The sequence below is a fragment of the Lontra canadensis genome, unplaced genomic scaffold (genome assembly GCF_010015895.1).
Source record: "Lontra canadensis isolate GAN:19392208 unplaced genomic scaffold, GSC_riverotter_1.0 scaffold35, whole genome shotgun sequence".
Lineage (NCBI taxonomy): Eukaryota > Metazoa > Chordata > Mammalia > Carnivora > Mustelidae > Lontra > Lontra canadensis.
Window position 1 is genome coordinate 8217862 of NW_022631029.1, and position 13562 is coordinate 8231423.

Sequence of the window (13562 nt, forward strand, 5' to 3'; positions counted from 1 at the left end):
CAGGCAGGTACTCGGGCCACCCAAGCCCCACAGGCGGCGGCAACGAGGCTCTCACCAGGGGCAACTCACCTGCATGCCACAGACCCTGACACCCAGTGAGGCTGACGTACTCTGCTCGCACTTTCTCATCTGTCGGGCCGCCTTCTCCGCGGACGCGTCATCCCCGTGCTGCCTGGTGCCCATCTTCAGGTCCAGCACACAGGGGTACTTGAAGTGGTGCACCACGTTCTCAAGCAAGAGGAACTCTGGGCCATGGTCAAGGAGAGTAACAGCCACACTCACCACCAGCCCCAGCCAGGAAACCATGACCAAATTTTTCTATTAAAGGGGGCATTCTCTTCTAATGTGATCTGTATTCACCTCACAAACTCTCAAATGTAGATATCACACCACTGGCTTATTCCTTCTTTTCAAAAATTTTTTATTGTAGCAAAATATACATAACATAAAGTTTACCATTTTTACTACATTTAACTGTACAGGTTTAGTGGCATGAAGTACACTCACATAACTGTGCAACCACCATCACCAGAACTTTTTCATCTTCCCAAACAAAAACTAGAAACTGTACCCACCTCTCCCATTCCTCTTCACACCCCCAACCCCAATAACTACCTTTCTATTTTCTGTCTCTAAGAATACAACTATTCTAGACACTTCATATTTGTCCTTTTGTGTCTGGCCATTTCACTTAGTAAAAATGTTTTCAAGTTTTATCCAATTTGTGTGTAGCATGTGACAAAATTTCATTCATATATATGGCTGAAAAATATTCTGTGAGATATATATATATATATATATATATATATATATATATATGCCAAATCTACTGATACCATCAATTTTATTCTGTTTTATTCTGTCCTGCAGGCACACACAAACTAAAGAAGACCTGGCAGATTCGCATATATCCCTGGCACCATCAGTAAACCGAGGCCCTACAAAAGTCATACCCCACCCAGGCCTAAAAGAAATAAGGAAGACATCTTTGCAGCACTATTACAAACATGAGAAATCAGGATTATCATTCCTGAATGGGAATCTTAGAAAAAGGTGGATTTAAATTTCTATCCTGCCTTTTTCTGACTAAACTTTAAACCAGTGGACTGCATATTTAAACTTGTCCCTGGTAGTTCTAGAACCTTCTGCTTAAAATGTCACTATGGTCCTGGCTGGCTGACATTTATACCCATGTCCTCATTTACATCTATGGTCTGCAACCATCTTGGATAAAGGTACAGGTTTGTCATGTCTGTCAGAAGTCATCGGGACCACAGCCTGGACCTCACTTCCATACTGGGGGACAAGAAGCAATCACATGATCTTGGAAGGTAAGATACTTGGCATCACTTGACGATGCACGTATTAACAGCGCCTAATTCTTTATAAAGAATAACTTACAGAAAACCATTAAATTGGCCTTTAATTAATTTAATCACCTGCTATAACCTATAAACAAGTAGCAATAAAACTTAAAAAAGGGCCACAGGAACACCTCACGGTGCCGGAGAGCATGGGCTCTTGAATCCTACTTTGGCCACTCATGGGCCTGGGCACAGCACTTAATCCCCCTGTGCGCCAATCTCCTCATCTATAAATGGGCTTCGTTAACACTTCCTCCCTCAAGACACTGTTCTGAAAACTGAGTAAAGAGAGAGGGCTCAGCACATTTCTCCTCAGTTTCTCAGTATTAGTTCTTCACAGTCTACTGCTTCAAACACCATAAATGATCACCAGAATTCGCATTTTATAATACTTCTTTACTTTTACCATCTTAAAGACTATTACATATTGTTCAGGTATGGTGTTTATCTTAGACAAAAAACAAAAACAAAAACAAAACCCACTTACCACTTTGTCATAACCACTCTGTCATACTTACTTTTTAGGAACGGAGAAACGTGTGCACATGCACACACACACACATGCAGATCCCTGATTCTAGACATGCACGGATACATACAGTAACCCCTGAGTACATCTGGCCATTTAAATTTAAATAAATGTAAAATTCTATAACTCAGTCACAGCAAGCATGTTTCAGTTACTTGGTGTGGCCAGTGGCTACCATACTAAACACAGACACACACACCTTCACTGTCCCAGAAGGTTCTGCTGGACAGCACTCTTCTGAACTGCCAAGTTTAAGCTTCAGGCTTACCAGTTCGGAATGGCAGGAGAAAACGTGTCAATAAAACAAAGAAGGACAAAGAGCCTATGAAAAAGGATGATGAGAGCAAGAGGTGCTCCCGGACAGAGAGGGCCACGGGCCTGGTGCTAGAAGGTGTCCTGACACAGGACCAACCCACAGTCCCAGCAGGGGGCACTGTTGAAGCCTTAATAACAAGGATACTGTAGAGCTTTCGGTCCTTGGACTCAGAGCGCATGCGACTCAGCTGCTGCTTGTGACAGCGCAGGCTCCAGGGATTGTGGCTGATCTTCTCAGAACTCAGACCGCTGTTGCCGTCCAGCATCTGGAAAGGGACGTCTGAGTGGCTGTGGAGCTCCACCTTCGGACTCTTTGCCTCCTGGGAGCTAAGAAGGAAGAACAGGACACACTACTGAGGGGCTCAGACAAGTCACCCTCTGGGGTCTCAGTGCACAGGGTGAAGGAGGCCTAGATCAGGTCTAATCCGCCACCCATGGCCCCTGCTGAAGAGTGGCACAGGGGTCCCGGATGCATGAACACATTGAAAGGGAGTCATGAGTATATTTATACGTGTGTCTCTGAAAACGGTCTAAAAATAACTCTTGGCATCAAGTTATGTGATGAGGATACCACTCCAGATCCATTAGGAAGGCTATTTGAAAAATCAACTGGAACAAGTGTTGTAGAGGATGTGGAGAGACTGGAACCTCCGCACGCTGCTGGAGGGACTGCAAAACGGTACAGCCGCTGTGAAAAAGTCTGGTGGTTCCTCAAAACACCAAATGTAGAATCATCTTATGATCCAGCAATTCCACTCCTAGGTATGTACCTAAAAGAACTGAAAACAGGAGCTCAAACAGAAACTCAATGCTCTGTTCACAGCAGCACTACCATAAACAAGAGATGGAAACAACCCAAGTGCCCATCAGAGCATGAATGGAAAAGCCAGGCGTGCCATACCCACACCGCAGAGGAACATTTGGCAATAAAAAGGAAGGGAATTCTGACACAGGCAACCTGGATGGACCCTAAAACCGTCTTGCTAAGTGAAATAAACCAGACACAAAAGGAGTACTGCAGGAATCCACTCGTCTAAGGTAACTGCACATTCACAGAAACAGAAAAGAGAACAGCGGTTGCCAGGGACTGCGGGGAAGGGGAGTGGAGAGCTATCGAACAGGTATGGAGCTGCTGCTGGAGATGAAAAGGAACTCTGGAAATGGACAGTATGAAGGCTGCACAAGAGCGTGCATGTATTTAATACAACTGAATGAAAGGTGAAATGATAAAGTGATAGGTGTACTTTACAATTTTAAAAAATACAAAAATTGATGAATGTACAGTTTTATACTTAATAAATACAGGGTGGAGCCTGGGATGCCACTGTCGAGAACAAGAGTAGCCATTCTGTTTGTGTCCACGTCTACAACCAAATTTTTTTTTAAAAAGATTTATTTATCTGATAGACACACAGCAAGAGAGAGAACACAAGAAGGGGAGCTGGAGAAGGCAGAGAGCCCGATGAAGGGCTCGATCCCAGGACCCTGGGATCATGACCTGAGCTGAAGGCAGAGGCTTGACAACTGAGCCACCCAGGTGCTCCTACAAGCAAATTTTTAATAAGACCTAAAAAAAGCATATGCTGACAATGTCTGTGTGCCGGGGCAGCCGCAGACCCAGGAAACTGCAGAGCAACTCCACAACTCAGAGGAGCGGCGAAGCGTGGCAGCGGTTATCAGATGCCACCGTCCTCTCCTGCATCCTGCTGATGCGCTAAGTTACGCAGGGCTGCACTAACCACCAGGCCCAGTATGTACTGGAAATGCAGACGCTCCCCCACAGGGTAGCTGGGCGGGCTGAGTGAAGTGGCTGAGAGACATGGCAGACATTCCCATTCCCTCTAAACAGAAGTAGAGCAGCCACAGATGCCTCTCAGCATGACCAAACACTCATGTCCTCCTGGGGAGGGCACGGCTGAGGCTATTTATGAATGCCTTTTTTGTGATCCCCTTTAAGAAACAACAAGGTGGAGATGCCTGGGTGGCTCAGTCTGCTTTTGGCTCAGGTCATGATACCGGGGTCCTGGGATCAAGTCCCGCATCAGGCTCCCTGCTCGGCGGGAAGTCTGCTTCTTCCTTCGCCTGCCACTCCCGCTGCTTGTGCTCTCTCTCTGACAGAAAGAAAGAAAGACAGAAAGACAGAAAGACAGAAAGAAAGAAAGAAAGAAAGAAAGAAAGAGAAAGAAGGAGGGAGGGAGGAAGGAGGAAAGAAAGAGAGGGAGAGAGGGGAAAAAGGAAAAAGAAAACAGAGAAAGAAACAACAGGGTTTACTCATCCGCCAAGGAAACCCAAGTAAGTTCTCCCCGTGCCTCTTGGCCTCAGCCTTGGTGCTGCAGCTCTGGCTCTGGTGACGAAGCAAGCCCCACTCCTAGAGGTAACTTAGAGCCCCTGCGAACTGAACTCAGACACAGGTCGACTTTGATGTTATTCTATGTACACTGGCTTTTCACCAGATGATTCATGAAGCAACTTCTGTATCTTTGGAGAACAAAAGCAAGCCCACTCTAGAGAGCTGCGGAGGGAAAGGCATCAAATGCCAGCTATGGGCTTGAGGACTTAGGGAACATTCCTTGTCACAAGCTTGGGTCCCACAATCATCAGTGAAGAGGAAGCCCTTTGGGGAATGACAAGGAAGCCCTGAAGAAGTGCTTCTGCAGACTGGAGTCTATTTTCCACGAGAATACTTAACACTTGGAGACCCTCCTCACTAAGAAATGGGTGTGAAGGCCTCTCCTTGCATCAGAGAGGCAGAGCAGGCTACAGAGGGCCCCTGACTGAGGACACAGGAGATGACACGTCACACACTCAGCCGGAGTCTCGTGGGGTTCTGTGCTCCTCCATGTGAGTGTGTCCTCTTCCAGCGATGGGAGCGGGGAGAGCTGGAAGGCCCCAGGCTCACAGCTTCAGGAGCCAGGGTGCACAGCATGTGCTGCTGAACTGACGTGATGTCAGAGTTAAACTATGTGCTGCTACAGCTAAGAAAAGTCCCAAAACCAACTTCTAAGTTGAGTCACAGATCTTAATCACTGAACTTTTTGAGTGAAATAATATACTTAAAAAAATTTTTTTAAGTAATTTCTATACCCAGCATGGGGCTTGAACTCACGACTGCGAAATCAAGAGTCACATACTCCACCGACTAACCAGCTAGGAGCCCCAAAATTAAATATAAAGTAATTTAATCATACTATTTTGATTTTACTTTGTTCCAGGAAGCTCACATCATTTTTAATTTAATTTGTCTTTTAATAATTCAGTGGGTTTTAAAAAATATATATTTTTACAAGGTTATAAAATATCACCACTATATAATTTTTAGGATATTTCATCACCCACCAAACAATCACCATTAGCAGTCACTTCCTATCCTCCTCTCCCCCTCAGTCTCTGGCACCCACTAACCTGCTTTCTGTCTCGTGCATTTGCCTATTCTAAACACTTTCTATAACTGGAATCCCATAATACGTGGTTTTTTGTGATTAACTCCTTTCACTTAGCACAGGTTTACAAAGTTCATCCCCATTGTGGCCCGTATGAGTGCGCCATTCCTGTTTATGACTGAATAACAGTCAGCCTTTATTCATCCATTTGTCAGCTGATGGACACTGGGATTACTTTGGCTGTTAGGACTAACATTACTAAGAACATCTCTTCACAAGTTCCGTGTCTGAATGTATTTTTTCAATTCTCTCGGTACAGGCTGCTATTCCCAGGAGTGGAATGGATGGGTGTAACTTTCTAAGGAGCTGCCCAATACCTGTTTCCCGGGGTGGCAGCACTAGTTTCCATTCCTGTCAGCCATTTAAGAGGGTTCTAATCTCTCCACATCTTCTTCATCAACACTTTTATTGCCTGTCCTCCTGATGACAGCCATCCTAGGGGAGTTCACATTTTTTGCATAAAATATTCAGAAACATAATTATTTGTAGACTGTTTTCCTAACCTACAAGGAAAATCATTTCCAATGCAATAAACTAAATTTTAGGTGCAGTGAAAGGGTTAAGAGCTGACCTCAGTCTCTCAGAGAGGTCAAAGAACCTCTTCCAGAACTCTTAAAAAACACTAGTCCGGACACTCTCTCATTGCACTTGGGCAATCCTACAGGTCAGAAAGCAGATGCAACCTCACCGTGGACTACGGCATTTCAATCTCACGTGTGAGACAATGACAAAGCTGGAGGACACAGAGCACGAACGGCGGGGAGTCCTTGCTTCCAAAGGGCTGAGAGACCTTCACTCTCTCTTGACCAGCTCCATCCATCCTCAGAAGGCAGCATCACTGGGGTGATGTGACACGCCTGGGTGGGTAGCCAAAGAATACCAGCCATCTTCCCCCAACCTTGAGCCCTACTTCCCCGGGGTGTATCGGGGCTCTAGAGAGGCCTTGGGCATTTGTGCTGATTAGGACCACATGTGCGCCTTCGGCCCTGCTCACCACCCCCCCTTACCTCTCGGAGGTTTCAAGGGACAGGCTGGCTTTCTCCTCCTTGTGGTCACTGCCACTGCCTGACCGGTGCAGGCTCCGGCGGGAGTGTTTGCGCCGAGGTTGCTCCCGCTCTGGTGTGTCATCCTGCTCCACAGTCTCACTTTCCACATAAGGGTACGCCACCAAGTTGATGTAACCATCACTGTCTCCCTCAAAACAGACAGACACCACGCCTGTTGGAAAAAAGGCAGCTAGTCAATGTCTACACAGGCTGGGTCTATGCAGCACAGACTGCCTGGTACTTGCTGTCCCACAGCACATCACCTGCCCTGAACCAACTGAAGATCAATGTAGGAACAATGACCAACACACACCTTTCCAGAACACAGCTGACCACTCGCCCCAACTCAGAGGCTGCTACTTAGCCTTTGATCGTAGATAGATATGTACATCTTTCCCGCGCTCTTCTCTAGCCCCGGCACTTCCAGTGACTGACTTCTGTACCACTCAAAACTGTGTGCACTGGAGACACCCACACCTGACAGGACTTAACCTTCTCCTTATTTAACTACTCTGTGATCCCGCCATTTCCTATGTCGATGATTTGATCTGTTTCCTTCAGCCCTGGGTGCCACCTAGAGAGACTTAAGACTTCTCCCTGCAAAACAGTCCCCAAAAGAAGTCTTCTGCCCACACTGAGCATCAGGCTCTTCTAACCTCACCAGACAGAACTTCTGTCTCACTAAACCACCGGCACTCCTAAATTGAGACACCTTTCTGTTCTCCCTGCTGTACTCAGGCAAAAGAGTTTACTGTGTCCATTTTTTTATCAAACAGGCTGTTCATAGTTTCTTCTGTATAATTACCAAAAGAGTTAAAACACAATACCTACAAACCTAGTCCAAGGAGTTTAAAAAAAAGAGAGAAAGAAAAAGGAAAGAGAGAAAAGAAAAGGAGAGAAGAGGAAAAAAAAAGGAAAGAAAGAAAAGAAAGACAAAGAAATCAAGAAAGGAGCCCAGGGGTACTTGGGTGGCTTAGTTGTCGGTTAAGCATCTGACCTTAGCTCAGGTCATGATCTGGGTTTCCTGGGATCCCGCCTCTCACGTTGGGCTCCCTGCTCAACAGGGAGTCTTCTTGTCCCTCTTCCACTGCCCCTCCACCCAGCTTGTGCTCTTTCTCACATAAATAAAATCTTAAAAAAAAAAAAAAAAGATAAAAGTCCAGGCTGCCCGTCGTCTAACTTCCACACCCAACCTTCTGTCAGCTACATTTCTCCTTTCACACTTTGCGTACAGAGTTGGCTCTATGATCGCAGCATAAGTGAGAAGCATTTGTAAATAAGTCAACATGCCAGACCAAGAATACCCTTCTCTTTGGCCCATTTCCTTCTCCAGGTAGGCACTGCCTCACTCCCTGAGCCCTTTTAGAAAAAATTCCTAAAACATTAAATTGATTCTTTTTTCTTACATTCTTACTACACTGCCCAACGTATGCTGCGCTTCAGTGGGCCTCACCCCTGCACCCTGGCTGCTTTACAGATGGCTGCCTCTCCTGCAGGTGTTCACCTCTGTAACCTCCTCTCTGTCTTCATTCACTAGAACCTCAACTGTTCCGGCCTGAATGCCCTCTGGTCTTCAAGTTTCTCGGTCTCCTGGGCTGCTCCTTATGCTCTGACCTAGAGAGGGTCCTCTACGCCTGCCACACAGTTGTTGTGCTGACCAGTGTGAGGGTCGTTCCATTTATCCTTCTATGGTCCTCTACTTCTCCCCACTCCTCGTTTACTCCTTACTTGAGTGGAAAACATCTTCAAGTAACTTTCTAAGGAAGGGTGGTCAGGTCAATTCTGAGTCCTTTGCAGGACTTTATTCTGCTCCAACACCTGACTGACTAAAAACAAAATTCTATAGAGTCTGTAAATAAAGACACTTCTACTTTCCAACTGGAATTCCTTTCCAACTGGAATGCATTTTATTATTTCACTATCTGGCCTAACTACACTGGCCAGAACCTCCAGTGGAAAGCATGAATATCCTTGTCCCGTTCTTGATCTTAGGGGGCAAAGCAATGGTTTCATCATTATGATGCTGACTGGAGGTTTTTCATAGATGCTGTCAGTCAGGTTGAAGAATTGTCCTTCTATTCCTAGTTTGCTGCTGTTGTTTTATGAAGCAAGAATGGATGTTGGGGGGAAGCCTAGGTGGCTCAGTCAGTTAAGCGCCTGCCTTTAGCTCAGGTCATGTTCACGGGGGTCCCAGGTTCCTGGGATCAAGCCCCACAGGGAGCCCACTTCTCTCTCTCCCTTTGCCCCTCTCCCAGCTCTTTCTCAAAAAAAAATAAAAATTTTAAAAAAAAAAAAAAAAAAAAAAAAAGAATGGATGTCAGGTACTATTAAATGCCTTTTCTGAATCTGCTAAGACATAGATGCATAGATGGTTTTTCTTTTTTTAGATTATTAATATGGAAATTCATTTATTAACCTCTGAATGTTAAACCTACCCTGTATTACTCAGATAAACCCTACCTGGTAATGATGTATTGTCCTTTTAACATGTTGTTGGACTCAATCAACTAAAATTTTATTGAAATTTTTTTACATCTAGATTCAAGAGGTCCATTTATTTTCTTATAGTGGCCTTGCAGAATGAATATTCTCTTTAATTTAATTTAACATATTCTTTAATTTTTGGGGAAGAGTTTCTGTAGAACTACTGTAAGTATTTCTTTCTTAAATATTTGGCAGAATTCATCAGCGAAGCTGTGTGGGCCTGGAGTTTTCTTAGCTAGAATGCAACCTCAATTTACTTGATAGTGCTATTCAGAGTCTCCATTTTTTCTTGAGAGTTTTCATAGTTTGTATCATTCAAGAAACTGTCTCTTTCATCGATGTTGTAGAAGTTACTGGGATAAAGTTTTTCATAATATTCTTTTACCTTTAAACATCAGTAGACTCTAGTTACAACTTATCTATCATTTCTGATATTAGACATTCATGTATTCTCTTCCTGATCAGTCTAGCTAGAGATGTTCTCAAAAAAATAAGCTTTGGTCTTTGCTTTTTATTGATTTTCTTAATTTCTGCTCACTCTCTTACTGAATTGTCTTTTTCATACAGATCTGCATTAATTTAGATATATATATTCTGGAAATTAATCCTTGGTCAGTCATATGTGTTGTAAATATCTTTATCCATTTTTTTTGAAGCCGTATTTTGATAAACGTAAGCTTTAAATCTTTATATGTCAAATATATCATTATCTCCTTTGATTAGCTCTTTTATTTTTGTCTTCCAGGCTCATCTGAAGCTATACTAGAAATATGTCCTGCTGAGGCACATACTTTTGAGTCCCCTGACAGACCACTGGCAGACACAGAGCATCACACCTACTACGGGGGGAAATGGCTGTGCTGTGCGTAGGCCAGGAGGACGCTCTACACCAAGAGCAGATGAGACCTAGTAATTAAAAGAGCCATGCAATCGGCCATTCTCAGATTAAGGAAAAAATATTTTTGATTCTGACTTTTTTAAATACCATTACTCACACCTAGGTAGAATGCAGATGGGAAAATGAAAATCAATGCTCTTAGAATTCATCTGATGTAAGCCCTTTCTTGGCATTTGTAAGACTAATTTCAACAGACACTAAAGATCACAGGATGAAGGTTTTATTTTTTATAATATATTCTTAAAAACAATAGGAAAAAAATATGTAACATAAGTTTATCATTTTAACCATTTTTAAATGTACAATTAGTGGCATTAAGCACATTCACAATGCTGTATATGATTTTCTATCTTTTTTTTTTTTTAATTTATTTAGACAGAGATCACAAGTAGGCAGAGAGGCAGGCAGGGGGTGGTGGAAGCAGGATCCCTGCTGAGCAGAGAGCCCAATGTGGGGCTCAATCCCAGGACCCTGGGATCATGACCTGAGCTGAAGGCAGAGGCTTTAACCCACTGAGCCACCCAGGTGCCCTGTATATGATTTTCATTATCTATTTCCAGAACTTTCTCATCACCTCAAAGAAAAAGTCTGTACCTATTATATAATAACTCCCCCTTTCTCCCTCACCTGAACCCCAAGTAACCTCTAACTTACTCTGTTTCTACAAATAGGCCTACTGTAGACATTTCATAGAAATGGAATCCTATCATTCTCATCCTCTTGTGCCTGGCTTATTTCACTTAGCATAATGTATCCAAGTTTCACCCATGCTGTAGCCTATATCAGAATTTCATTTCTTTTTATGACTGAATACTATTCCATTGTGAATATATATATCACATTTGTTTATCCATTCATCTGTGGATGAACAACTTGGGTTGTTCCCACTTTGGGCTATTGTGAATAATGCTTCTGTGAATATTAGCTTATAAGCATCTGTTTGAGTCTCTGTTTTCAATTCTTTTTTTTTTTCTTTTAAAGATTTTATTTATTTATTTTGAGAGAGAGAGAGAGAGAAAGTTTTTTTTGTTTTTGTTTTAAAGATCCTGTTTATATTCTTTTGGGTACACAGCTAGGAGTGCAATTGCTGGATCATATGGTAATCCTGTTTTTTTTTTTTTTTTTTAAAGATTATTTATTTATTTATTTATTTGGCCGGGGTGGGGGGGTGGTGGTGGTGGAGAGGGGCAGGCGGGCAGAGGGAGAGGGAAGAAGCAGGCTCCCCACTGAGTACAGAGCTTGAGGCAGGGCTTGATCCCAGGACCCTGGGATCATGACCTGAGTCGAAGGCAAACCCTTAACTGACTAAGCCATCCAGGAGCCCCGCTGTTCAACTTTCTGAGGAACCACCAACCTGTTTTCCGTAGTGGCTGCACCATTTGACATTCTTACTGGCAGTGTTCTTATTTCTCCACTCCACATCCTTGCCAACATGTACTTTCCTTTTTTTTTTTTGTTATAGCCATTCTAGTGGGTATGAATGGTATCTGACTGTGGTTTTGATTTGCATTTCCCTAACGACTAATGATTTCTTTCATGTGCCTATTAGACATTTGCATATCTTCTCTGGAGAAATGTTTATTCAAGTCCTTTGACCATTTTTTAACTGGGTGTTTCTTAACTCTTAACAAAGAGTGGAACTAGTTCTTAAAACACCCAAGCTTTTTTTTTTTTTCTTTTTAACCTCAAAACTTTTGCTTATGCTTAGAATGTTTCTTTCCATTGCCCTTTGCCCACAGCTGTTCCTCACACCTGATCATCCTATCTCAAGTGTTCTGTTCTGGAAGCCTTATTATTTCTAATTATAGAACCATACTTAGTTTCTTCACAGCACTTATCAAAATCTAGAAATTATTTTGTCTATATGTTTATTTACTCTTGCTCACATTAGCATGTAAGCTCCCTGTAGGTATGGTATTTTGTCTTTTACATTAATGAGCATAGGGCCTGGCATCTAGTAGATGCTTAATAAATACAAGATTAATGAATGAGGGAATGTTTTGCATAAGGAAACAGAAGCCTAGAACTTCACGTTTAGTACCATATGCTGCACCACCTGATGATGCAGCTGGTCATACTAATAAAAATCCCTCTCCAAACTTATTGCCAAGACACAGAATATCACCGGCATTTTTCCTTAGCTTGATTGAGTTTTAAAAATACCTGTGTTCCTGGCAATAAAGAGATACATGTGTATGTGTGGGTTAGTAGTTATACAGACCTGTATAAATTTTCTAGACCTGTCTGCTAAAAGGGCCTAAAAACAATGATACTCCAGTAGCAATCAGTCCATCTAGTGTCAAGATCTTGGTTGATACCAAGATACCATGATACCATTTCTACAATAAAAGGAAGCAAAGCTCCCTGGAGAAATGGTTGGTTCCTGAATCAGGGCAGGAAAAAATAAAAGATGGGCCTGGAGCACCCTGCGGTAATTGAATGCAAAGAAGTAGTAAAAAATGATGGGGTATATGTCCCAAGTGCACAAGAGCCAAGGTAAAGGAGGCCCAGTGGCCACATCTAGAATATAAGTAAAACATCTGTAAGCACATACTGATAGATAAATGGGTGAGGAGGGACAATTCTTCCTTATGGAATTGTAATTCCTTTTATGGAATTGTAATTCCTACAAGATACAGAAGGAATGGTGGAAACAGAGTCCCCATTAGGCACACAACACAGTAGTAACTGTTACAGGCAAGGACCACTGATCAATTCTAAAATTAGTGGACTAAAGTACTATAAGAAACAGGATATTTAGGGACACCAGGGTGGCTCAGTCGGTTAAGCGTCTGACTCTTGATTTCGCCTTAGGTCATGATCTCAGAGTGGTGAGATCAAGCCTCATGTTGGGCTCCACGCTCAGCTGGAGATTCTCTCTCTCTCTCCCTCTGCCCCTCCCCACCCCCACCCACTTTCTTTAAAATAAATAAATCTTGGAAGGAAGGCAGGGGGAGGGAAATACTTAGAAAGTCTCAAAGTATCTCCCCATAGGATACTCATTAATTACAACAGGGAAGAGAGTAACTTTACAGTGGAGAAGCCTGGCAGACGCCACCTTAACCAAGTGATTGAAATTAAATCGCTAATAACAATGTAGTATCTTCGGACAGGAAGAACTGAGAGGACACAAGATCATTTCTGTTGCCCAAGATAAATAACCTCAGTCTAACCATGCGAAAATATAAGGCAAATTCAAATTTAGGGACATTTCAAAAAACCACTGCTAGTATTCTTCAAAAGTGTCAAGGTCACAAAAGACAGAGACTGAGATACTCTCTCAGGATGGAGGAGACTGAGGAGGAATATATGCAACGTGAAGTGAAAACATGAACCAAAAGAACATAAGGGGGAAAACTAACAAAATCTGAATAAAGTATAGAGATTAGTTATTTTTATTTTTTTAATTTTAATTTTTTTAAATTTTATTTAATTATTTGACAGAGGGAGAGAGAGATCACAAGTAGGCAGAGAAGCAGACAGAGA

The 13562-nt window shown here is 42.8% G+C and overlaps 1 protein-coding gene across 3 annotated transcripts in view; it reads right to left on the minus strand.

Moving 5' to 3' along the window:
• IP6K1 (inositol hexakisphosphate kinase 1) overlaps positions 1 to 13562 on the minus strand; it is a 64560-nt gene that overhangs the window by 3697 nt on the left and 47301 nt on the right. For 2 of the 3 annotated variants that reach the window (XM_032868077.1, XM_032868078.1), the window contains 3 exons: positions 6656 to 6866; positions 2354 to 2535; positions 70 to 245 (listed from right to left, as the gene is read on the minus strand). In XM_032868077.1, coding sequence (XP_032723968.1) covers positions 70 to 245; positions 2354 to 2535; positions 6656 to 6866 — 569 coding nt within the window. The remainder of the gene's footprint in view (positions 1 to 69; positions 246 to 2353; positions 2536 to 6655; positions 6867 to 13562) is intronic. The other variant, XM_032868079.1, reaches the window with a different exon arrangement.